Source organism: Anabrus simplex, chromosome 2 (assembly GCF_040414725.1).
Source record: "Anabrus simplex isolate iqAnaSimp1 chromosome 2, ASM4041472v1, whole genome shotgun sequence".
Taxonomy (NCBI): Eukaryota; Metazoa; Arthropoda; class Insecta; order Orthoptera; family Tettigoniidae; genus Anabrus; species Anabrus simplex.
Window position 1 is genome coordinate 659112003 of NC_090266.1, and position 25872 is coordinate 659137874.

Here is a 25872-nt window from a genome sequence, read left to right on the forward strand (position 1 = left end):
GATTCAGAAGTGGAAGGTCAGCAGTGAAACCCATTTTCATTCTGAAACAGATCATGGAAAAGAACTGGGAATTTTGGAATGCTATAGCAATGACTTTTTATAGACTTGGGAAAGGCATACGGCAGCATCCCCAGAACAAAAGCTCGGGAAAACCTGTCACACAGGGCCATTGGCAAGGAGCCAAGAATAATGATAAAAGCAATACAGTGGACGCTGGTTGAGACATCCCTTTCTAGTGTGTTTTCCTGGTTATTATGCCATTATTCAAAGTTCCAGACCATGTCCTATTAAATACATGGTAAAGAAACTTGGATAGCATATGTATGTCACTCTTTAGTACTTTCGTAACTCCTGCCATAGGGAATTTAAATTATCATTGCTGGCCTTGTTGCGCACACAATGCACCAGCAAGAACTGGCCTAGGTAAGGATTTGGTAGAGAACTTAATTTCACGGCCGCGGGCTATGTAGTGCGGTAGCGCATCGGCCTACAGCTACAGGGAGTGTCATTCCCAAGCCAGCCTTTGCTGTGGTGGTTTGGATCACGCAACATTAGCTCATCTGACGTGTTGGTGTGTAATTTTACATTCATAAGTGAATTGTGTAACAACGTACGTCAATTAGGCCTACAGTACTTGCATATACAGCTGACGTGTTGATGCTTAATTTTACATTTGTGAGTGAATTACGTAACAGCATAGGCCTACTGTACTTACACTAAGTGGTTTGTAGGACATTCAGTTTTGGAGAAGAAGAAAGACAGTTTACAAATGACAAAAAATTAAAGGCATTTTTAGAAAGTGGATGCTAATCCACACATGAAATGTGTGCAAATTACCCAGATGTTGGACATTTCTACCACAACTTCAAACACAATTGTAAGCAACCGAAAGAAGATTGAGGGTGCTTGTCTGGCAGGAGGAAGTAGCTAAATGAAATATGTTCATGAAAGCCAGTTTCCAGATTTAGAGGATGTTCTGGTAAAATGGTTTAAACAAGATCGGGCTTTGAATATTCCTATTGATGAGCAGTGGTTTGGGCAAAGGCATCACATTTAGGCCCCAAAATGGGATTATATAACTTCAAGGCATCTAATGGATGGCTTCAAGGGTTTAAAAAACCTTCATGCAAATCTGTATGTGGAGAGGCTACCAGTATCAATATTGATGCTGTTCAGACTTAGAGAGATACAACACTGTTGGAAATCTTAAAGGACTATAGCCCTGATGATGTTTTTAATGGAGGTGAAGTGGGGCTAATTTTCCAGCTTCTTCCTGATAAAACTTGCACGTTCAAGGGTGAGAAACACCAATGGCCGTAAACTCAGTAAAGATAGACTGACAATGCTAGTATGCTGCAACGAGAGTGGTGCAGAGAAGTTGACTCCACTTATAATACGGAAGTGGAATAATCCGCACAGTTTTAAGAATGTACGTACCTTTTCATGCCAGTACTTACATATACTAATACTTGGATGATGTCATCACTTTTTGAGAACTTCTTGCGATCACTTGATGCCAGAATGGGAGTGCGGCAGAGGAAAATCGTATTCATTGATGATGTGCTGCACACCCAGTTGAAAAATCTTATTTGAGAAATGTACGTGTAGTGTTTCTTCCCGCGAACTGTACAAGCCACCTCCAACCACTAGATCAGGGCATCATCCGGTGTGTAAAGCAGAAATATAGAAAGATGCTTGTGCAGAAGAGGTTGGCTTTCTTGGAAATGGCTTCACATAAAATCTCAATTTTGGATGCCATGCATTTCTTAAAATCTGCTTGGGAATCTGTAAACGAGAGACCACAATTTGAAACTGTTTCCACAAAGCGGGCTTTGTTCGTTCAGCCACTAATGATGTTTCAGTGGAAATAACGGAAAGCACTGATCATATGGATGAAGAATTAGCTAGCTTGGGACAGATGAAGAAGAGGTGAATTTTGCCACGTATGTTGAATGTAATGACAACGTTGCCACCGTAATTTAGCAAATAGAGAGTAATTCTTGTTCCACGTTATTGATGCAATGTGTTTTGTGCCTTAAGCAAGTTCACAAATTAGTAGTAGTACATCTTTCATTTTATTATAAACATCATGAGCTACAGATATCTTTGTTTAGGTAAAAACATTAAATGTGCAAAGACATAGTCTTCTCAAGATGATCTTAAAAAACATACTTGACTACTTAAACATTGGAAAAAGGTAATGATTGGCTAAGGGAGAGGAGGTGAAAGAGGGGCTTAAAAACAATTACTAACTGCTAACTAAAAAAAAATCATGTAAACTGTGACAGTTTGTCATAATGTTCATCTAAAAAGTCTTTGTATACACTTATACACTGTGATCAATAAAAAACGTGGGTAAAATGTGTCTTTATTGCACTGTGTTCTTGAAAATATCATTAGCAGATCTCAAAATTAATGAGACTTGTAGTATTTCTTTGTAAAAGAACATAAAGGCCCATGACAGCTATAAGTGTGGGACCTTCCATAATTGGCTATTATGAAGTTGATATTTTGCTATTGTGACCTCAAAATTAAAGTGTTCCAAGATTCTTGCTAGTCCTGAAGCAGTCTCCCTGCTGCTAATACGGCTTTACATCTGGTGAAGTTGATTACTTGCAGCGTTGCCACCTGTGAAGTGCAAACGGCACACAAAATTCATGAAAAGTTGATGATTGATAAAGACTGTAATGTGCAAGAACCCAAGGATGAAATTGAAGCCAGTGAGATCTGTACAGCAGTACCAACACATTTGGCAGCGGTAGAAGCTATGGACATAGTGCAACGTTGTGTGTCAAGTTTTGTCGTGGGTGACAGTGTAATGAATTACATTACCAGACTCGATACTCTTGTATGTGGACCGGGCGAGTTGGCCGTGCGCGTAGAGGCGCGCGGCTGTGAGCTTGCATCCGGGAGATAGTAGGTTCAAATCCCACTATCGGCAGCCCTGAAAATGGTTTTCCGTGGTTTCCCATTTTCACACCAGGCAAATGCTGGGGCTGTACCTTAATTAAGGCCACGGCCGCTTCCTTCCAACTCCTAAGCCTTTCCTATCCCATCGTCGCCATAAGACCTATCTGTGTCGGTGCGACGTGAAGCAAAAAAAAACTCTTGTATGTAATTTGAAATTAAAGAAGAAGCAGTCTACTTTAGACATATGCTGGGCTGAGTGGCTCAGACTGTTGAGGCACTGACCTTCTGACCCCAACTTGGCAGGTTCGATCCTGGCTCAGTCTGGTTGTATTTGAAGGTGCTCAAATATGTCAGCCTCATGTCAGTAGATTTACTGGCACATAAAAGAACTCCTGTGAGACTGAATTCCGGCACCTCGACATCTCTGAAAACCTTAAAAGTAATTAATGGGGCATGAAGCCGATAACATTATTATTATTATTATTATTATTATTATTATTATTATTATTATTATTATTATTATTATTATTATTTTAGACATGTTTCTTACACACAAGTGGTGAAGTGCAGGTTACTCTGTGTAATTTTAAGCATGTGTTTGTTTCTTTATTCTGAATCAAATTTTGTCAATTTTTGTGCATTTTTTAATTTTTATTCAAATACTGACATGTATAGTTCACATTTCTAAGAATGTTTTTCCTTAATGTTTTTCTGTGTTAGTGTTCTTAAAATGTATTATTTATTTATTCATTTAATTAATAATAATTATGAACACTTGTTTCTTTGTTTTTATCATAATTATTCTTACGTTCAAACTTAACTGTAAGTTGAACAGCATATTTTTTTCATTTTTTAGCACTTTTCCGCTTTGTGACTTTTCCCCCCCACAAAAACGTACTAACCAGTTTTGGCTGTATATAACTGTTACAGCTGTGAAGACAACAGTGGGTAGAACAGAATGGTTGGGAGTTGACAATTAGCTATATCAAGGGAGTGTGTTGTCAGTTACACTGTTCATAATGGTGATGGATGACATTGTAAAGGCAGCAAGGGAAGATTATAGAGGGGAAAGAATGAATGCAATGATGTTTGTGGATGATGTGATCTGAGGAGAAGATGAGGAGGTACTGCACCAGCTGGATGTTCTAAAGAGAAGGATTGAACAATGGGGTTTAAGGAATTAACGTGGAAAAGAGCAAGATAGTGGTGATGGGTAGAGGAAGTTAACACGTTGAGTGCCAGACCGATTTTCATAGGATTGCCGTCTAGTGCCGTGAGCTCATAACATCGAGTTACTCCCTGGTGCCAAAATGTTCACAGGCTTAAGCAAGCAAATGATCGCTGAAATGAGGATGTATTTATGATATATTAGGTAAAATATTGCGACCCCATACGGGGTCGTATTGGTCATTATGAACTGTACGCGTACACACGCCCCCATATGGGGTCGTATTTATACAGTAGTTACTGACACGAACCTGGGTAATATTTACCTTTTCCTTTGCAGGGACGCATTAAATGCTGTTGATTATGAGAGGTGTGTTAGCTTGTTCATACTGGAGCCGTAAAAATGTACGATCCCTGATTTTAGGTGAGGAAATGTTTGTAAGTGACGATCTTCCGATTTTAGGTTAAGAAATTTTCGTATAGAATATAGTTATATAAAGTAATGAAAATCATGTGAATTTGGTAAATTAGGATGTAACAGAATAATATTATAAGAAGAATTAGTAGTTAAGTAATACAGAACAAGTATATAATTTAGTTTGTATAAATTTTAATTTGAGTAAGAGAACCTAGCAGCGATGATTGTGCAAAATGGGAAACCAGTGACTATATCATTGAAGACGGTCATAATTTTTGCAACAGCTGGCTTAGAAACCCGGATTACAGTGGGGATACGTATGCTGAAGACAGTAACATCAATGTGGATGAACGTGCGAGATCGGTATTTGCTCTGTACTGCGTTCAAAATCACTAACTATATACTTCGTCTACATCATCATTGTCCGACTTGTTCGATATATCGTCCAGACTATCTGCACTAAATCTTTTACTGTTTGATTTACTCGTAACAACTTAAAAAAGAAAAGGAAACTCACAGCTCTGCACACTTACATAAACAATCCGTGCGCGAGATAGACAATGACTTTGTCACCCTACAAAGCACTTTGACGTACCCATATGGGGTCGCGCCAAAACAGGAATTGAGGAATGGAAGGTGGACTATGCACGTAGTTAAATAGATGACCAGCAGATGGCAGGAAGAGACTTTATAGAGCTTCGAAACACATACTTACTGCGCACCCAAATGGGTTCGCACAGTTCTTGAGTTAGAACGAACGTACGATCCCATATGGGCACGTGAAGTTAAAAAACTTGACTACTCTCACGTACCCAAATGGGGTCGCATGGCACTCAACGTGTTAAAAAAGGAAAAGGAGCTATCAAAATTGGAGACAACGAAATGGAAATTGTAGAACAATTCAAATACTTGGGAAGTGAACTGATAGAAAAGAGAAAACTGGATATGGAAATTAGTAGAAGGATGCGATTGGGGAGTGCCTTTCACTACCATGTACAGAGATTAATATGGAATAAAGATATACCGATGAAGGCTAAAGAAATAATGTACAAGGAATATTACTTAGGCTACCTATAATGACATATGCAGCAGAAACCTGGACAGTGACTCAGAGATGAGAGTATAGTACAGGCAGCTGAAATTAAATTCCCAAGGAATATGGTGCAGAGAACAGTAAGGAATTGAGTGAGAAATGAAGACACAAAAAGAGTGAAATATGCAAACACCAAATGACAAACTGGAACAGAACAGATTGAGGTGGTTTGGACATGTCAAGCAGATGGAAGAAGAAAGACTGCCAAGACAAGCACCGGAAAGAGAGAACGAGGAAGACTAAGATTACGATGCAGAGACTCTGTGAAGAAAAGCATAGGATCATGGGACCTGGACTGGAACACAGTGTTGGCTGAGGAATGGTGGAGAGACAAGATGACATGGAGAGGAACTATATTTGCCCCTACCTGGTGTCAGCTGGAAAAGGGGGAATGATGATGATGAATATTCTGGTCTTAACCATTCTTTACCACTTTTTAAAGGTACATACCAGTGTTCACATTCCTGAACAATTGCTTTAGACCCATCCCATAGGCAGTTTACATTTTTATTTACCATTTTCTGCCAATCGTATTTACTTTTTTTAAAAATTTGCTCATGCCTGTCTTATCAACCATACGGTACTGCCCAATAATCCTACTTTTACAACCTTCCATTCGATTTCATTTATTTTTAACTACAACAAAAAACAGGTTTGTGAACACTGATAACACTTATCACTTCAGTTTCTTTATAGACCTCATCTGGTTTTGCCAGCACCACATTCTGATTCAGCTGTCGTTCCCAGATTTACTTATACCATTTCTTCATCATGCTTCCTGACATTCGCATTACCTTCCCAATTAACATTTGGTAAATTGATATAATCCGCTATAATCATACTCCTTTCCGTGTTGTTTCCCAAATAGCTGATTATCTTACCAACCCTTTCCAGGTCTGTACACCCCAGAAGCATCAAGTTGCCTGTTATCTTTAGAGATGATCCTTACACCTTTCTCATCCTTAAATTGTTCATAGCTTACATATTCTTCTTTCTCCAGCATGAATATTCCCCTTCAACCTAGGGATGGAGGAAATCATATTAATACCAATATATTGATATTGCAATATATTGAAAACCTACTTTTGATTATTGATATATCATGAATGAAAAGTAATACTTTTCTTTAAGTCGCCGATATACTTGGAAGGAACATCCTGCTTAAATCAAAGTGGTGGATAAGATGATCTTAAAAATATACAATATTGAACTCTACATGGATCTGTATTAGGCTAGTCCCATCTTGTTTTTACATTTGGAATGTGTTTCTAACTACGTCCACTTACAGATTCCTGAATTTCATTGCAGTTGCCTGAGATTATCACTTGCACTTCCATGACGTTTAGTACAAGACACTAAACCCCTACATTTTGAAATTAACTAACGACTTCTGAATTTTGCAAGGAGTTTTTGCACACCAAATTCATGGTATGTGCAAAACATGTTTTCTTAATGACTTTTTTGAAAAGTATTAATTACAGCTTTAACCATATCTCCACCATTGACTGAAACGACAGCAGCTACTTTTCTTTCGGAATTCCGAATTCATATAAAGTAGATGTTGATTCCCATAGGGAACCTAAAATATTTGTCCTGAATGAGTAAATTTATAATACCAATATAATGGTCCGTTATTGGACATTATAAATTTTCCAGCTAACTCATTCTTGGTTGCCTGCGTTTCGCCCTCGTGTGCTAAGTTAGGCTCGTCAGTTGGGACTTAGCACACCACCCAAGACGCAAGGCTAGTGCATACCGTGGAGGCCACTGCATAGGCTACCAAGAATGAGTTAGCTGGAAAATTTATAATGTCCAATAACGGACCATTATATTGGTATTATAAATTCACTCATTCAGGACAAATATTTTAGGTTCCCTATGGGAATCAACATCTACTTTATTTGATGGCCAGGCAGGCATCTATTTTTGGAAATGAGACATAGCTCTCATAGTGCATTGGCACTGCTGGTGGCTTCAAATAGCCTATGCAGTGGCCTCCACGGTATGCAGTAGCCTTGCGTCTTGGGTGGTGTGCTAAGTCCCAACTGACGAGCCTAACTTAGCACACGAGGGCGAAACGCAGGCAACCAAGAATGAGTTAGCTGGAAAATTTATAATGTCCAATAACGGACCATTATATTGGTATTATAAATTTACTCATTGAGGACAAATATTTTAGGTTCCCTATGGGAATCAACATCTACCTACATCATTTGATGGCCAAGCAGGCATCTATTTTTGGAAATGAGACATAGCTCTCACAGTGCATTGGCACTGCTGGTGGCTTCAAATAGCCTATGCAGTGGCCTCCACGGTATGCACTAGCCTTGCGTCTTGGGTGGTGTGCTAAGTCCCAACTGACGAGCCTAACTTAGCACACGAGGGCGAAACGCAGGCAACCAAGAATGAGTTAGCTGGAAAATTTATAATGTCCAATAACGGACCATTATATTGGTATTATAAATTTACTCATTCAGGACAAATATTTTAGGTTCCCTATGGGAATCAACATCTACTTTATTTGATGGCCAGGCAGGCATCTATTTTTGGAAATGAGACATAGCTCTCATAGTGCATTGGCACTGCTGGTGGCTTCAAATAGCCTATGCAGTGGCCTCCACGGTATGCACTAGCGTTGCGTCTTGGGTGGTGTGCTAAGTCCCAACTGACGAGCCTAACTTAGCACACGAGGGCGAAACGCAGGCAACCAAGAATGAGTTAGCTGGAAAATTTATAATGTCCAATAACGGACCATTATATTGGTATTACTCCGAATTCATTCCGAACTTCAACCAATTTCGAATATACATATTCTGCTGTGTGAGACTCTCAGCTCATGTGTCCTAATATTTACTGTATTTAATTCCTTCTTTGCAAAGTGCAGACTTCCCCCTAAAAAACATTTAGTGTGAATACCTGTCCATATTTCTGTTGTTAATGTAACATGATCTAAAGATGCTTCAGTCTTAAACTTAATTACTTAAGTTTCATAATTTTTATCTATTAGTTCTGCAGTTGTAGGCCTATATCTTGCAGGAACTATATAATGAAGGGAAATAACTGTCATCATCTTCTTAAATCCACTCCCCTCATCAGCGATGAGTGGTAGGTTATCCTCAGCAATATTTGTCATGATGACTTCGGTAATTTTTACATTATTGCTTACAACATCTGGAATTAATATTAAATAATTACTAAATACTACATTAGTAATCTTAATGAAATTACTTAATGAATGATATTATCAATAAATTATAATTCCTAAACACCTTACCTAAATACCAGTACTTTAAAAGAATTTACTTACAGCATTTTACATTTTTTGTTAAAACCATAATGTAATAGAAATTTACATAACATTACTGTCATGATTATTTTAATATAATTATGGTTTAGTCCTTTCACCACAATAGTTCTGGGACAACCATTTGATGAATGTATACAATATTGTTTTGTTTTTTCTTTTCTTCTTGTTTTGTTTTTAGGATCCACAATGGACCACGTTATACATCATTCATTTCTGGTTCTTCTTTCAATGCTGTGAGCTTGCATCCGGGAGATAGTTAGTGGGTTCGAATCCCACTGTCGGCAGCCCTGAAGATGGTTTTCCGTGGTTTCCCATCTTCACACCAGGAAAATTCTGGGGCTGTACCTTAATTCAGGCCACGGCCGCTTCCTTCCCATTCCTAGGCCTTTCCTGTCCCATCGTCGCCATAAGACCAATCTATATCGGTGCGACGTAAAGCAAATAGCAAAAAATAAAAATAAAAATCAATCTTCTTTCGATCAGCCCAGTATTTCGCCATCCTTTTGGAAGGGGCCTCTTATACGTCCTTGACCAGGTGTTGCCGCTCTGTTTCCTATTGTGTGATCTTGGTTGATTATTATTATTATTATTATTATTATTATTATTATTATTATTATTATTATTATTATTCAAAGAAAAACAATACATTTATGGAAAAACCAATATATTGTGCAATAAATTGAATCAAAATTTCCATATTAATATTTCAAAGTGAAAATGTCGGTATCATTCCCACCCCTACTTCTACCGTCCTATCCTGTCTCTACAGTAAACAGTCCAGTTTCATTAGAAAATTTCCCCATCCATGATACTGCATCTCAGCAGTGGTTCCATTCCTTTTACATTAAATATATATATCTTTTAAATTACTTAAATCTATTCCTTTGTTTACAATTCTTTCACAGTTTAACACTGAAAGTTTTGTTATCCTTAATTGACTTCCAGCTCCCTGTAGTCTTATCACTGCTCTCCAGTCCACCCATTTTCCCTGAATGTGCCCCTATATACCCTCCTAAACAAACCTCCTTACATATAACACTGTGTTTCGGGTGAAGGCCATCTGAGCGTAGATCCCTATCTCCTACGCACCCATTGGGATTTACAAATCTCACTCCCAGTTTCCTAAATACCCACTCCATAGTCTCATTTAAATCCCTGATCACCCTGCAGACAGTATCCCTCCTACATATTATCCAACTGGTAACAATCTCCGGTCCATTAAACTTTTCCCGTGCTGCGTTAACCAGATCCCACACATCCCCAACTATGTTCGTACATATTCCTGCTTGCTTTACATTGTTAGTACCAACTTGAAAAATACCACTTTCCTCAATATCTGCCATAACCTAATTTCTGGCTAACAATCTACCATGGTTTGCTTTCCTGTACACACTTTCTCCACTTGCCTATCAGTGGAGTCCCCCATGACCAGAGCCTCAACTCCACACACCTGATTTGATCTCTTCGCCTCTTCGTCTTCCTAATATTTCCTGACAGCTGTAGAACCTACTTCCCCCTCTCTTTTCTCTCTCCCATGACCCTGTTCCACTTCCCCTTTTCCTATCTTCCACTCTACATTTCCTATTCCTAACTTTTCTCTACCTCCTACCTCTCCCCTCCTCTGCAATACTTCCCTGTTAATCTTCCTTCTTGTGTTCTACGTGCTGTGACTCGTACAGATTTCTCACCATTACCTGTCATCAAATCTGCCCCTAAATAGAAACCTTGGTCCTCAATTTCCTTCCCCTTAAAACATTAGCCCATTTGTCTCCTACAACTTCCTGCTTTCCTTCCCTCCCTCTTGTATACTGACTGTATAGTGTACATTGCTTGAAGCAGGACTACCCTCATTCCTGTCCTCTGTTAGAGTCCTCCTCTCTTTTCCTTCCTCCAAATCTTTCCTCATACTCCTTAATGTCCACACACACCCACAGTCACTACACCTAGACTAGCTAATGTAACCATCCTTTGTATGTATTTATGAGCAAAGATTAAAGTGGTTAAATTAAGTTGTCTTACAACATGCTCTTGTTGACAGTATTTACAACTTCCTCATCGAGTACATAAATAAATAGGTTATATGTACCCACTTCACTACCATAAAATGATGTTCCACCATATCAACACTTGTTATGTACTGAACTAGTTTTATTATGCTAGAGGACCATTTTCAACTCATCATGGAGTCACCTTCAGCTCAAATATTAAAATCAAATATCATTATACATTTACATAATTACAGATAAAAAGTTACAATAATATCAAACCATCAAGGGTTCTGGAAAATTATTCCTATCAATGTCCTATTATTACATTTATAAAAGTGTGTCTGATTTAAAAACACTTATAGAAAGTAACTAATGTACGAAATAAAAACGTTATTCTGCAGTATGACCAAAATTCTTCTTTGTAGAACTCTTGACACTTCTTGACTTGTGGCACAGCTAACACTTCGGTAGGACAACCAACAAGGGCAAGGAAGGCAACATTCACATATTTTCAACACCACAAGTTGCAGGATAAACATCAAACTTCACAAGTTTACTGGTTCTCCACACATAACGTCATAATAACAGCAATATTCACCTTAAAGGATGTTCCCTTCCGAAACACCATTACATTGCTAAGATTAGACAGAAGTTTGTAAACAAGGCCCTTTTGATATTAGTTTAATTACAAACCAGAAAAGACAAATACATCCACAGTTCAAGAAGTTTTCGAATTCTACAAAGAAGAATTTCAGTCATACTGCAGCATAAATGCACTTGGAAGAATTCAAGATGCAATTTATAGAAACTAATGGCATCATTCTTTGATGTGCCATCTGCAAAGTAAATATTGCATTCGATGGCAAGCATCAAAGAAACAAAATAAAACAGCACATCCAGTACAGCAAACAGGTAAAGAACATTGAAATTTGCAAGTCAAAATCTAAGCAGACTACTCTGATACGCGCCTTTGCTTCAGGGTCTGAAAAGCAGCAGTCATTACATGATTTCATTGCAGATATTGCCATGTAATTAATACAGTCAGGAATTCCAGTCCACAAGGTAAACAATCCTGCATTCAAATTATTCTGTTAGAAGTACATGCAAATTTCAGTACTGGATAAGAGCCCTCTGAGATGAAAATATATACAGCCAATTTATAGGAACATCTTCAAGAAAATAAAAGAGGCGGTCTGTAAACATGAAGCCGGACAACTTAATAGGTGTTACTGCTAGTCAGTGCAATAAAATTGAGTGCCTAGAACTTAGGGGTGGAAAGCGGCTCCTTAACTTTATATATGATCTCTAATCATCATATTCTTCTCAAAACTGCAGAATGCACATTAGAAACTGCTGTAATGTAAAAATTGATGCGCCGATTGCAGAAACGATACTTAGACAATGTCCATGGTTAAACAATGTCTAAGTATGGCTGCCGCTGACTTAGACACTGTCTAAAACCTATGTTCAACTGCCCATGTTTAAACACTGCGAAGAACACTGTTTAACCTCAAATGTGAGGAGTGAATCACAATCAGAGGTTATGTACCATGAAACATGTACCGGTAATTTGTATTATGTTGAGATGATTCCGGGAAGAAAGGTTAGTCCGACGGCCTCCCTGTTGTTCGTCCGCTGCGAAATCGCAGTAATTCATTTGAAATGTATGAGGAGGTACAGCTTAAAATTATATTTCGCTTTTCAAGAGACTTGTTTCTTGAGACTGACAAAGGGGCAGTCCGGTGACTTATCAACTTGACCACAATTCTTGGCAACCGAAATAGGAGACATGGGATAATTTCCATGGAATTATGGATCACTTAAGCTATATACATGTCAGAATTACGTGTCCCAAACATCAGAGGGCTGTCACATTCATCAACCAAAAGGGATTCACTTATATTTACTGCCAAGTAAGCACACATAATAGCGACAACTAAAAAGTGGCTTGTATGTGTTCTTTTATAATCGCCACGCTAATTCAGGTAAGTTTTCGGCAACTATGAGATAGGAAAAGGAAGGTGATGGTGGTGATTATTGTTTAAAGAGGAGGACTGGGGAAGAAGAGCGAGTGTTGATAATATTATTAGATTTAATTTCCACCAAAAGCGATATTCTTTTCTGTGGGCAAGTCATCCTCATGCTCGGCCATATTTGAGCAACGTTTAGGAAGACAACAGCTGACTAGCGTTCGGCACGCGCACCGACAATTTCATTAGTTGCGACAAGCAAAGAGTTGCATGAAAGATACTTCTATCTCCATTTTCAAACCAATATTGAAACTTTAAACGATATCTAGTTAAACACCGGCTGAACATTGTTTATGCAGTGGAAGACCGTGCACAACGTAGACATTGTTTAGGTAGACCTTGTCTAAGGCTTAAAACTAGTCCTCGTTTCTGCAATCGGCCCAATATAATTAATGGAACGATCCCCTCTAATAATTGGTGTTTAACGATTACAATTTTGTTTTTACAAAGTAATCCACTTTTTTGTCTCCCAGTGTATTTTAAATGAAAATCTGTAGAGATGCAAAGATATATTTTGGATGTGTTGTTATTTTCATTATCTGGTGAATGGGTGAAACCGATGCTTTTAAAATGCACCAACTCAAAGAGACAAATGTCTGTACAGTAATGCAGTCATTCAATGACTCGTGTGAACTTGTGGCCAGGGGCATGCAGTATGATAAAGTCAGGCTTGTGGTGACTGATCAAGCACGCTACATGCTTTCGGCTTTCCAACAACTGAAGGGCATGTACCCCAACCTCAGCCATGTTACATGTATTGTGAAAGTTTCAGGGAGAATTACAGCAGACTTCGTTGCTGTTCTGAAGAAGATTCTCATAAAGTCTCCCCCATTCATCAAGTTTTGTGCCAAGAAGCGACTGGGTTCCACCTTCCACAGATTCCTGTCACCACAATGTGGGGTACTTGGATAAGATGTGCAGCTTTCTTGTGCAAACACTTTGATAAAAATCAAATGTTTCATATGTGCCCTAGACTCAATGGATGCAGCAGCCATCAAGCAGGTTCAACAATTTCTCAGTAACAGAGACCTAGACTTGGAATTTTTTGCATTGCGTGGCTACAAGTTGTGATGGGCCGCTCTCGCTCGAGACTCTCGAGACTGATGTCACAGATCTCGAGGCTCTCAAGACCGATTCTCCCATGCTGCAATCTGTGCGACGTCCCAGTGACTATGAGTGTAAACTTGATAGTGTACCATAAGCAGTTATTGCGTGAAATAACATTCTCATATGGAAACGTGTGAGCCAATAAATTTTGTCAAAAGCTTGGAAAAGTAATGCATGTTCAACTATGAACACCTTAATATCATTAACGAAAGTGAAAACATAATGCCAGTATCTTAAACTGTTCATGACTTATCTGAGGTGGATATCTTAGCTGAATAACCCTGTACAATTTGTGAATAACTGTAGATAGGGTGTACACCTACCTGGATACTAGAGGGGTGCCTTATTCGAACTTGAGATGGGGCAAGATATGCCCTGCTGCATATGCAACTACCATTATGCTTGAGTGGAACGTGTAATCTAAAATGCCTGAGTTTGCTCCAGTTCTTTCGACAGTGTGATAGGCAATGCTCTCGAGACCGATTCTCCTGTGCTGTGATCTCTGCGATGTCACAGTAACTACAAGTGCAAGCTTGATAGTATATCATCAGCAGTTCTCATATGGAAACGTGTGTGCTGATTCATTTTCTCAAAAGCCTAGGAAAGCACTGCATATTGAACTATGAGTTCTTTAATACCATTAATAAAAGTGAAAAGAAAATGTCAGGATCCTAAATGTTTCAAGAGATATTTCAGGTAGACATCATAGCTGAATAACCCTTATAATTTGTTAATAACTATTAGATAGGATGTACACCTACCTGTATATCTGGCAATTGTTGTCAACAGGGTAGTTTCTTGTGATGCAGGCTGAGCTGGAGGTGTTCTGTGACGATTCCCCTTCAGCGATATTACGTGTTTTTAAGTGCTGGATAATCCCAGAAATATTTTTGCCAACGTATTTTATTTCTTTTTAACAAACAACACAGCGGGCTGTGCTGTGTGGCATCTCTTCAAAATAACAGACATCCACAACTGAAGCTGCATTTCGTACATCGTCTTAAAGTTGTCGCTTACAATTAGACATAATAACACATTACGCCGTCATATACTGAAGTACCTAATTATGATGCAAATACTCTATAACATTGTAAAGAATTATCTCCTTCGTCACCAAAATATTGGTAAACACAAGCAGTGGACTAGCGATGCGACTTGGTAGGTGTGCTATTTACCAACTGATGAGCCCAACTTAGCACACTTGGGCGAAACGTTGGCAACCAGGAATGAGTTAGCTGGAAAATGTATAATGTCCAATAACGGAACAACTATATTGGTATTAGTACATCTACTTGTCGAAAGAATTGGAGCAAACTTGGGCATTTTAGATTACACATTCCACTCATGCATAATGGTGGTTGCATATGCAGCAAGGCGCAACTTGCCCCGTCTCGAGTTCGAATAATGCACGCCTCTAATATCCAGATAGGTGTACCTACAGTAGCCGTGAGTTTCTGTACTTAGCCTACTCATTCGTGTACTTGCCACTGCATAAAATGCCAAAATGCGTATCCTTTATAATTATGTTATACTGCGTCAAAATAGACCTCGGTACAAATGAAACAAAATGAACGCCCTAGTCGCTTGTTGACACGTATTTACAGAATGGAGAAGGCCCGTGGTTGGCTATTCGCATGCTTGGCACAAACAACATTCAGCTCTATCTACCTATAGGTCTATAACACGCTGCTCGCCACATAGTGTGGGGACAACGCTCTTGAGATCTCTCAAAATTCCTTGTGAGAAATAGTGCCTACACTAGTCTCGAGAAATGTCGAGACCTCGTCTCAGACTGCCTATCACTAGCTACAAGTATTTGACTGATGTGTTTCAGAGTGTGGAAGAAGATGATATGGAGGAGGAGGAACGGTGGATTTGGATGGATTTGCTAAAGACAAATTCAAATTAAATTTGAAGAACAATCTAGATGCAGAAACTTTTGCTATTTTGACTGAACTCCTTTTATAATTGCTGACAAGATAAGCTCCATTGGTTTCTGTAGATGTCAAGGGGAGTTTCTCTATAAGGATCTACCGAGCTCGAAGTGCCGGTGACTCACTGTCAAAAACCGTAAAATGTTGTGTGTAATCCAATATACGGTAATAAGTTTATTAATTATTAGAGCCCAGTACATGGGATAAATGAAGTTCATGGAACTGGTTTAAAACTTAACCCTAGAAGTGCCGAGTGTTTTTCCCTAAATGCCAGGCAATTTTCGCATGTATTACACATTTATGTTTTTAACAAATTTAAGCACGTTTAGATGCAGAAAAGTTAGGCATGAAGCACACCATTTTACTCAGAAAGCTTTATTTAAGATGCTTATATAAGTATAAGATCATTTACTTGCTTATCTGGCGGGTATCAGGCGATCAAATATTTGGAAAACTAAAAAAATTTTTTTTCATGTTTTCAAGTTCACCATTAGTAATAAATAACCATTCATTTTTAAAAATCACTATATACAAAACACGCAAAATTTCTTCTAGTTAAAAAAAAATAAAGTTATCAAAAGTAAGAACGGAAATAAAATCACAAAAGAATTAAAATTTCTGAGCTGCACACAGTTCCGTCAGCCACCGAGCACTACTGGGAGTCATTCTCGGAGAGTTTTCTTTTCCTGCCGTGCCTCATAGGCCTCCAGAAATGCTGAAATTTATGAAACAATTCACGGTGCACCCCATATATATATTAGAATGGCAATTTATTTTTTCATTTCGGAGATAGTTACATCATACCAGGTTCGCATACGAGAAAAGGCCTTCATTTCTCCAGAATGTCTTTTAGTTCTTTTTTCGCCGCATAGTCATTACTTTCTTTCATCGAGAGCTTCCAAATCAAATCCGTAAAGATCAAGTAGAAATACATAATAGGAGCACTGTTTCGGGGCGGACAGATCCTAATGACAGGATCTCCCTTATGCGGAACTTCTTGGAAACATCGAACTTCGGTTCAGGCGGATAAACCCTGCACAGCTTTGGTGTTGTGAAACAGTATCATCCAATGAAACGTCGGAAGGCCTGTTCTCTTCATCAGAATCACTTTCAACTTCAGATTCTGGAATATATTCTTCTCCGCTTTCAGAAGAATCATCAGCTAAAGAAAATATATCGCTGGAAGAGGAAGCATCCCAATCATCCTCAAGAACTTTGTGAATATCACTTGAATCACGTAGCTCATCATCCATGATGAAAGCTTACACTTCAAAAGAAACAATTTAAGAATAAACTCACTCTGTTCAAAGATAATGAAAGATATTCACAGAAACCAACAGGAACAGCGAGCGAGCGCGAAGTTACGTAGCAGCTGAGATGACAGGGGTATGAGGAAAGAGTAGCTGAATTTATACCTACCCTGACCTTGACCGAGTCATTTCCGGCTAGTGAGGAATGTGTGATGAAAGACTTGAAGCTTCCTCTTCAGTACCTTACTTATTAAAATACCGAGCTCGATAGCTGCAGTCACTTAAGTGCGGTCAGTATCCAGTATTCGGGAGATAGTAGGTTCGAACCCCACTGTTGGCAGCTCTGAAAATGGTTTTCCGTGGTTTCCCATTTTCACACCAGACAAATGCTGGGGCTGTACCTTAATTAAGGCCACGGTCGCTTCCTTCCCACTCCTAGCCCTTTCCTGCCCCATCATCGCCATAAGACCTATCTGTGTCGGTGCACGTAAAGCAACTAGCAAAAAAAAAAAAAACTTATTAAAATAGCGTAAGTGAATGATAAATGATGTTATGACTAATTAAGCGAATGCATGTACTATGCGTCACGCGTGCGGCGTTGGCGTTCTAGTGACACTCTATTAAGTCACAAGCGCGATGTTTGGCAGTTGCAGGGTTAATGAATTGATTTCATCAAAAACCATTTTTTGCACCTTTTAAAAATATATTTTTAGAACCTTTCCCTCCCCTTTTCCTACCATACTTTCCATCTTAAAATCCTTTCCCTAGTTAGTAGTGAGTTCCCTGCCAAAATGAAATGGCATATGGCTTTTAGTGCCGGGAGTGTCCGAGGACATGTTCGGCTCTCCAGGTGCAGGTCTTTCGATTTGACGCTGTTAAACAGGTGCCAAATATCAGTATAACTTTTCAGTGTTTGTAGAAACAGTAGCTTGCTGTCATTGGGACCATAAATTAGATTTGCATCCTCATCAGGTGTATAGTCCCTTCATGACATGCTAAACATTGACAGTAGTCCACCATTTAGAAATTAACTTTTGCAGTTAGATGGTACACTCAGAAAATGAAAAGAAGGCTATTCACAGAATTGCAAATGTTCCTCCAAACACTCATTATATACCTCTGTTTATTGAACTTTCTATTCTAACTTTAAGAATTTTATTTGTGTATAAACTATTGCATGGTTTGTGGTGTGGGTTACTGTAGTCATGTCCTAGTTCATGAACCATGGGCAATGGCTAAGTGACCTAGTATGTGGTCCTGAGAGTCGGGATACCAGTTGCTATGGAATAGGAGTGGCATTCTTGGACATAGTCTGAGTCATGGCCACTCAGAATGTTTTAAGCCTCGGACCTGTGGAGGTAATGCAGTCCCACTTCCATTTGACAGGCGAGGATCTCCTTGGATACAACTTGACAAACAAAATGAAATTTGATGTGGAGCTCTTATGCCACAGAACTATTTACAAATAGAGGATTGTTGTGGCATTTAATATATTCACAGAGGCTTGTAGACTGAATGCTGAAAGGCATAACAGTCCATAATGAAGATGTATGTATATAGACTCTTGCTTTTTATAAAGAGCAAGTCTTAATGATTTAATCTGTCAGAGCACCATACATTAATACAATACCAGTCATTCGTATCAGATCGGTTGTGTAGACTGTGCAGAATTTTGAAACTCCATACATTCTTTGGAAATGCTCCCTGTGTGGATCAGTGGTTGAATGTTGTTTGCTAGATCCCAAGATAGTGGGTTCAAAACCAGGCAGAGGAGGTGGTCAGATTTTTGTAGGGAGGAAAACGGTCCTTTTGACACTAAATACTGTAAAGTGTTGGCATGTGAAAAATGATCTCTGGTGACATTGTGTTTATCCAGTAAAATTAATTAAAACCTCAGCCATAGATTTCCTAAGAGAGATCCAGTTTACTCTGCCATCTGAATGAATGAAACAGAACTTAGGAATTGATGCACTTGCAGCATAAATTGCCTTAAATTGAAATGCCTGTTCATAGTTGCTCAGGCAATGTTATTATTGTTATTCATATTATCATCATCTTAGGAATAACACTTTTTAATAAAATATAATGTTAATTTCATAATCTAGCAAAAACACTTTTAAGAACGGACTTTACAAATGGCTGTTGATCAATCCATGGTATTTTGTTAATAAGTGGTTGAAAACTGGCTGATTTAACTTACAGCAATTATAAAATAGTATATTTAACCACATTTCAATGTATAAAACATAGTTTTGTTAACAATTCTTATGTAGCTCTTAAGTCAATTATTGTTTTGAAATATAGTTGTGTTTTGAATGTTATTTTATTCTACACTGCTCAAAATAGAAATTTGTTCACATCTTTAGATGTTCCTAACTTCATTGTATGAATGCTTGGTGGGATAGCGATTGGACTATTATGGCAATAACATGTGCTTTTTACATAACAGAGGGCTCCACTGTCTGGATATTTGGGAAGTATCATTGTTAGTTGAAAGGTAAAAATGCCTCAATTCAAAGTGTGTGCAAAGGTTGGTGTGTGTGGAGTGTAGTGTTTACAACTCATACTTGATTCTGCACAGACTGAGGTAGGCAACGAGGGAAGCAGGTATCATTGAATGAAGCCTCTCGTGCACTTATACTGTTTCAAGAAGGCTACTCACAGAGGTACATTGTCAGAATATTAGGGTTGCTCAGAATACTATTTGATATATGTGGAAACATTTCCATTAGACTGGAAGTGTTGGCAGGACAGGTTCGGTTTGTTCATATACAAGCTCTCCAAAACTGCCAGGTTACAGCATCAGTACTACAGGTGGACCTACAGCAGGCTTGAGGAGTATGAGTTAGTGACCAAACAGAAGAAACAGACTTTGAGAGGCCAATTTAAGACCCCAATGAGCAGCTTAAGTACCTGCACTGGATAGACGACATCTTGGCAGGAGACTGCACTTTGCTAGAGATCATTTGCACTGGCAGCCAAGACACTGGTGTCCTGCGCTCTTCTCAGATGAACCCCGTCTCCTTCAATATCGTTCAGATGGTCACTTGTGAGTTTGGAAAATATGTGGGGAGTGATTTCATCCAGTAGCTGTACAATGTACCCTTACTTACGGAAGGAGATCTGTTATAGTTTGTGCAGAAGCAAGTCTTGATCCGAAAACCGACCTCCTGATCATTTGCAATGGATCCTTAACCATTTAACGGTACATTGACGAGATCTTAGTTTCACATATGAGTCCTCACATGGGGCAACTTAGAGAAAAGGGATATTTATGCACAATAATGCTAGAGCACACGATTCCAACATCATTTGGAGATTTCTGCAAGAGCACCATGTGCAATGAATGGAGTGGCCATCCGGAAGTCCCAACTTGAATCCGATTGAACAAGTTTGATATCAACTGGAACAGTGCATCCAAGCGAGAAATCCACCACTCCAACAGTACCAGCCCTTGAAGTTTGGAAGAGAGGTGACTGCTTGAAATGAATATGCAGCACGTTGTCAGAAGTGTGGGAAGGTGTTGGGAAGCTCTTACCACATGAAGGGTAGTACTCCTTGCTTAATAGCCATTTTGGTGTATGACCAGAAACTTCTTTATTTATGATATGTTTTCTAATGACATCTTCATACAGTGCCCAAAGAGTGCTTTTCATTTCAATTCTCAATTATTGCAAAAAAAGTTGTTTGTTTTGCCAGGCTGAGTGACTCAGACGGTTGAGGCATTGGCCTTCTGACTCCAGCTTGGCAGATTCAATCCTGGCTCAGTCCGGTGGTATTTGAAAGTGCACAAATAAGTCAGCCTCATGTCTGTAGATTTACTGGCATATAAAAGAACTCCTGCAGGACTAAATTCCAGCACTTCAGCATCTCTGAAATCTGTGAAAGTAGTTAATGGGATGTAAAGCAAATAACATTATTCGTGGTTTTTCATCGCCTGTTAGTTTTTATTTCAATAGGTATGCGCATCGTGGTGGTATGAATATTTAAGAAAAGAGATCAAATTTCTTTTTCGAGCAGTGTATCATCTTGTGTATGAAGGCTTTTGCATTTAATTGCTTAATACTGAATAAATGGCCTACTTATTACCTAGCCAAATAACTGCTATTCTTTTTGATAGGGATCCTTACTCAAGAAATGCCACAAAATTTCAAGGAGCATTATACCAATTATAATAGCTACATCGCTGCATCCTATGTGAAGTATCTGGAGGGTGCTGGTGCTAGAGTAGCTCCCATATGGTAAGACTAATGTTTTAAAATTATCTATTGCTTCCTCTTGCTAGTAGTTTCATAGAGTGAGTGATGTGCAATGCATATTTCCCCTTTCAGATTATTTTTCATGTTGTATAATAATTAAGAGATGAATTATATGAAAACAATTTTGACATATTATGAAACTCTCGCAAAGGGTGAACATTTTATGGTCAACATATAAATTTACTCTTTCCATTTCAAACATTTCTAACACTTTGTGGCTGTAGCTCGACGCATAGCTTTGAGCTTGCATTTGGGAGACAGTAGGTTCAAATCCCGTCGTCTTCAGCACGTGAACCATGTAAAGATTAAAAAACAAAAGTGGCTTTCATTTTAAGGGTATGAAGTGGACTGTTGTGCATTCTGAAGACTGGTTTTAGTGCTCTCTTCCAGTTCATAATTGTATTTGCCGTGAATTTTGAAGCATCCATTGTGAATATTTTACCTTAAATTCATTTTGTGTTTAATTGCTCTATCCTTACTGTGTACAGAAGAAATGGTGACCAGACTAGTTGGTTGCACAATTTGGGCCATGTAGCATTGAGCTTGCATTCAGAAGTTCGGGGGTTTGAACCCCACTGTCACTAGCCATGATGATGGGTTTCTGTAGTTTCTCATTTTCACACCAGGAAAATAACCCATGTGCAGCGTAATTCGTATCAGATCAAAATGCTTACACATGGTAGCCATGACTGTATTATTATTATTATTATTATTATTATTATACAATCTGGTCTTAAGCAATGACAGGCTCCATTCCACATCAGATGACATGTTAGAAGGGTACTTGCATATTATATGTTACTGAGCAAGTTGGCCATGCAGTTCGGGCAGGGTTGCCAGCGACCTGGAAAGTCAGGGATTATCAGGGAATTACAAAATTGTCAAGGAAGTCTTTTAAAAATTGGCATGTGTCAGGGAAAGTCAGGGAAGTTGACTCACATACTGATGACAAAATGCAACCTATGAATCCTTTGAAGTGAGGAAAAGTGTTCAATTGATGAAGTAAGTTCAATTTTATTTAAAACCTTTTGGCAGGAAAATGAAATATCAAAATCAAATAACATAATTTGACAAGAAAATAAACATTCACAAGATAATCCAGCAGGGTTGCAAAACAAGCCCACAGCTTGGAAAAGAATATGTAAAAAAAAAAAAAAAAACAGTTAAAATTGTCGATCATCATTTTGATGTTTCCCTGAGATGTAATCCCCCCATATAAAAAATGTTACTCCCTGAGTTAAAAACCGGTTAAAAATTAATCATACTGGTCCTAACTAGATGTAACCTGACTTGCTGTACATAGGTAATATTCTAAAAACACACACAGTGCATTAAAAATTTTTGTAGCAAAGGGCCCTACAACCTGACATGAAAACCCCCAAAATACTAATTCTACACTGACTCAACTGCAAGGTTACAAACCCTTGCACCAAAGAACATGTCAACCCATTGGAGCAGAATCCACATGGCAACAAAATACACTACCACAAGAACAGAACATACGTGACAAATAAATTCAAAGGATAAATAGACACTCAAAACATAAATGCATGAAAATCTCATGATATCTTCCATCATTGTAAACTAGGACTGTGACCGATTGTGAGAGTCGAAGTACTATCCTCCAGGATGTCTATACAGCTTACCTGAAAAAGCCCTGTCTCATAACATGAAATAATAACTTGAAATAGGAAAATACAGATGCTGTGCTGTGCCCAAAATGATGATCGAAGAAATGTAACAAAATACAAACCCTGGCTTTCCCTTTCAAAGACCCTACAGCAGCTGGAACAGTTTCTTGTAGCAAGGCATAGGTGAAGGTAATGCATTACAAGTGTTCATTCTCCCCCTCTTTGTCTCACTTGACTTGATGCTTAACAGCTGGCAGTAGACACTTCACCTGACAACACAGCAACTCATGGCCGTTTCTTTATTCACATAAATCCTCTACATATTCTCATACAGCCTACCTCGAGCAAAATTCTTCTTCTTAATCTTCGTCTTCTTCTTCTCCTTCTTCTTCTTATTATTATTATCAAATAATGCTTCAAATAAAATACCCTATTACTTGATCACATATATCAAATTATTCTTTCTCTTTCATCTTATCAACCTCATCATGCCATCCTACTACTTGAAACTATCCATTCATATCAAACTCATTCCCACATAGATAAAATATAAAAGAATTTCACTGAAGTAAAATCCTATCACAGCACACACCATTACTATCTGGTAAACTCAAACCATGAACTTGCATACAGAAAACCCTGGCTACATTAGCTGTATGTTGTAAATGGTTACTGGTTCACATACTATAAGCATACGCTGATTGGGATTTCTCTTGAAGAAAATACACACACAGACTTACTGTCACATTACATGCACATGCCATTGCTTTAATGTACGTAAAGCCTTCTATCGTCTCCCACTATAGAAAGGAATGCACTGTAGTCCAAAATAGTGCTGAAGAAATTAACTAGCCAAGTTCTACAAAGAAATATGTAAAATGCAGATTACTAAATATTTTTTAGCAACTCTATTTACAAATATAATTACCCCTGGCATTAGTACACATATCAAAATTTAACCTATCTAACTGATCCTTGCTACATCTAAGTACTCAAAACAAATTTCACCGAGTGAGTTGGCTATGCGCTTAAGGTACAAAGTTGTGAGGTTGCATTTGGGAGATAGTGGGTTAGAACCCCACAGTTGGCAGCCCTGAAAATAGTTTTCTGTGTTTTCCAATTTTCACAACAGGCAAATGCTGGGGCTGTACCTTAATTATACCTTAATTATGGTCACTGCTACTTCCTTCCCACTCCTAGCCTTTTCCTGTCCCACTGTCGCCATAAGACCTATCTGCATTGGTGTGATGTTTAGCCAATTGTAAAAAAAAATTTTTAAATTAACTAATAACTTAAACTTTTATTTAAGTTACATCATATAAGACAAACTATCTCATCCTGTTAATAATTAACTTATGGGGTACTGATCACTCCCGTTGTTTTCGTTTGGCATCTCCGCATGATCTTGGGCACTGAGTAAAGCCCAAATCATGCATGTCTACTCCATCTTTCACACCTTTATCACACGAGTGCAAAAGTCACCCATGGCATTCCTCTGCATCCCGTCTCATTTCCTGGTGCAGTCCATGAAATGTACGAGAATGAAACAATACAATTCTGTGTCGTGTACCATCGTTTTTCCTGCCGTTTTCTCTGTACTTCACTGAACAGAAGCACATATATTAGTCGCACAGTAATGGCTGTGGAAGTAAGGAGAAATTGAAGGAACTTACTAGGAGATTGAATCTAGCAAAGAAGGCAGCTAAGAATAACATAATGGCAAGCATAATTGGCAGTCATACAAATTTTAGTGATAAATGGAAGGGTATGTATAGGTATTTTAAGGCAGAAACAGGTTCCAAGAAGGACATTCCAGGAATAATTAATGAACAAGAGGAGTGTGTATGTGAGGATCTTCAAAAGGCAGAAGTATTCAGTCAGCAGTATGCAAAGATTGTTGGTTACAAGGATAATGTCCAGATAGAGGAGGAGACTAATGCTAAAGAAGTATTAAAATTTATATATGATAACAATGACATTTACAATACTATACAAAAGTTGAAAACTAGAAAAGCGCCTGGAATCGATAAGATTTCTGGGGATATACTAAAGACAATGGGTTGGGATATAGTACCATATCTAAAGTACTTATTTGATTATTGTTTGCTTGAAGGAGCTATACCAAATGAATGGCAAGTTGCTATAGTAGCCCCTGTGTATAAAGGAAAGGGTGATAGACATTAAGCTGCAAATTACAGGCCAGTAAGTTTGACATGCGTTGCATGTAAGCTCTGGGAAGGCATTCTTTCTGATTATATTAGACATGTTTGTGAAATTAATAACTGGTTCGATAGAAGGCAGTTCGGTTTTAGGAAAGGTTATTCCACTGAAGCTCAACTTGTAGGATTCCAGCAAGATATAACAGATATCTTGGATTCAGGAGGTCAAATGGACTGTACTGCGATTGACCTGCTTAAAGCATTTGATAGGGTGGATCATGGGAGACTACTGGCAAAAATGAGCGCAATTGGACTAGACAAAAGAGTAACTGAACGGGTTGCTATATTTCTAGAAAATAGATCTCGGAGAATTAGAGTAGGCGAAGCTTTATCTGATCCTGTAATAATTAAGAGGGGAATTCCTCAGGGAAGTATTATTGGACCTTAATGTTTTCTTATATATATAAATGATAAGAGCAAAGAAGTGGAATCAGAGGTAAGGCTTTTTGCAGATGATGTTATTCTGTATAGAGTAATAAATAAGTTACAAGATTGTGAGCAACTGCAACATGACCTCGATAATGTTGTGAGATGGACAGCAGGCAACGGTATGTTGATA

General features: G+C 38.4%; 1 protein-coding gene across 2 annotated transcripts in view; it reads left to right on the forward strand.

Moving 5' to 3' along the window:
• Positions 1–25872, forward strand: part of LOC136864330 (gamma-glutamyl hydrolase A) — a 204228-nt gene that overhangs the window by 21293 nt on the left and 157063 nt on the right. For both annotated transcript variants that reach the window (XM_067141169.2, XM_067141170.2), the window contains exon 2: positions 21325–21445. In XM_067141169.2, the coding sequence (XP_066997270.2) occupies positions 21325–21445 (121 nt within the window). The remainder of the gene's footprint in view (positions 1–21324; positions 21446–25872) is intronic.